At 33.0% G+C, this 1,763-nt stretch overlaps 1 protein-coding gene across 1 annotated transcript; it reads right to left on the minus strand.

The window, feature by feature from the left end:
* Positions 1–288: 288 nt before the first annotated feature.
* LOC124421180 lies at positions 289–1,302 on the minus strand (the record flags this gene model as incomplete). The annotated part of the gene is made up of 3 exons (XM_046956021.1): positions 1,180–1,302; positions 561–1,042; positions 289–479 (listed from the first exon to the last, which is right to left on the minus strand). Coding segments are annotated over exons 1-3 (743 nt in total), but the record flags the coding sequence as incomplete, so codon positions are not given.
* Positions 1,303–1,763: the final 461 nt, after the last annotated feature.

Below are 1,763 nucleotides of genomic sequence, written 5' to 3' on the forward strand. Positions count from 1 at the left end.
CTGAACTAGAACTGAACTAGAACTGAACTAGAACTGAACTAGAACTGAACTAGAACTGAACTAGAACTGAACTAGAACTGAACTAGAACTGAACTAGAACTGAATTGAGATTTACAAATATTTAACAAGAGCTATAGAATTATCAAATATTTCTTTAAATTTAAAAACCACAATTTCACAAATACAAACGCAATTCCTCATTTAACCATCACTTCATTTCCTGGAACACAATAACGAATCTACCACTATAATTTCCGACTAATTTATATGCAAACAATTGAAGTTTACTTCACCTGTAGTCGATTTATTTCCTGTTGTTGTTCATTTAAAGCCACCTCTAATTCCTTTAAACTTCTTTCAAAACGTTCAGCATCGTTCATCAAAGAAGCCTCAATGGAGCGATATTTCTTACGTATGTGTTCAGCTTCCATCCATTGAACATTCGTGCGATGAATTTGATTTTCCAATTGGCAAACCAACTGAAAATGTATATAACGAAAGCTCAAAACATTCTTACATAATATGCACATATATTTATATGCAGGTATTTTTGCCTTTACCTTACGATTATTATCCTCTTCCAATGTCTCTGGTGGTTTTTCACCTAAATTCTGTTCTTGAGCCTCTTTATTAGCCAGCAATTCACGATACTGTTCCATTAGTTTAGCAAAGTGTTGTTTTCGACACTTGAAACGATGCCTTAATAAATCCAACTGTTTGCGATTTTCCGTTATTTTCAAGTCTGTAAGAAAAATGGCATCTTCAGCATTTTTGGCGCCAATGGGATAATTTACTTTGCCCACAACTATTGTGGGCAGAACGGTAGCAGCAGCACTCGTTTTGCGCTTCTCTAAAGGAGCTGTTGCCACAGAACCAGCAACTGCAGGATTTTCTTTGATGAGTACGGGTCGTTGCAAAGGATTTCGCAGACGACCACATTTAGTTGTAAGTTCTTTTATATCCTTTTTCAAGGATGCAATCGTATCACAATTGATACGATTCTGTTTCTGCCATTCAGCTGTATTGGCTGTCTTTTGGCCTTCTAAAGGAAAATGAACAAAAAAAAAAAACAAAATAAAAATGTTTGGAATTTGTTAATAAAGTCGACGGTAATTGAATTGATTTTATCTAAGTCCTGAAAAATTGTTGCAGTTGTGGAATGTTTATTCAATTACTTACCTGCCAGCAGTATACGTTTCTTAATTTCAGCAATTTTATGATTGATTTCAGCCAATTTATCGTTTTCCATGTTTTCTTTCAAACGATTGGCTCTACTAAGATATTGCAATCATTTCTTTGCCAACTAATTGCTGCAACTAATTTGTTTTTCTTGTTTCGATTTTGTGGATTTCACCATATTTCGTTTTTGTAGTTGCTCAACAACCATTTGCGGCCTCCACGTTGCTATAAACAAAAATTTATTTCAAAGAGTTTGAGGGTTTTTGGTGGCGTTTGCAACATTTATACAATTTAGTTTTATGTTAATGGTTTAAATGTTTTCTGTGTTTCGCATTGGAAGTTTTTGGCAGCCATTTTTGATTATATTTTTTCATATTTTCACCTTATTCTTTTAGAGTTTTAATAAAATAATAAGATTTTTTTTAATATTAAGAGTGAGTTGTACAAATTCGGCAGGCCTGAGGGAAGTTTATAACTAAATAGATAGATTGATAGATAGATAGATAGATAGATAGATAGATAGATAGATAGATAGATAGATAGATAGATAGATAGATAGATAGATAGATAGATAGATAGATAGA

This window comes from Lucilia cuprina, unplaced genomic scaffold, assembly GCF_022045245.1.
Source record: "Lucilia cuprina isolate Lc7/37 unplaced genomic scaffold, ASM2204524v1 Scaffold_4398, whole genome shotgun sequence".
NCBI lineage: Eukaryota > Metazoa > Arthropoda > Insecta > Diptera > Calliphoridae > Lucilia > Lucilia cuprina.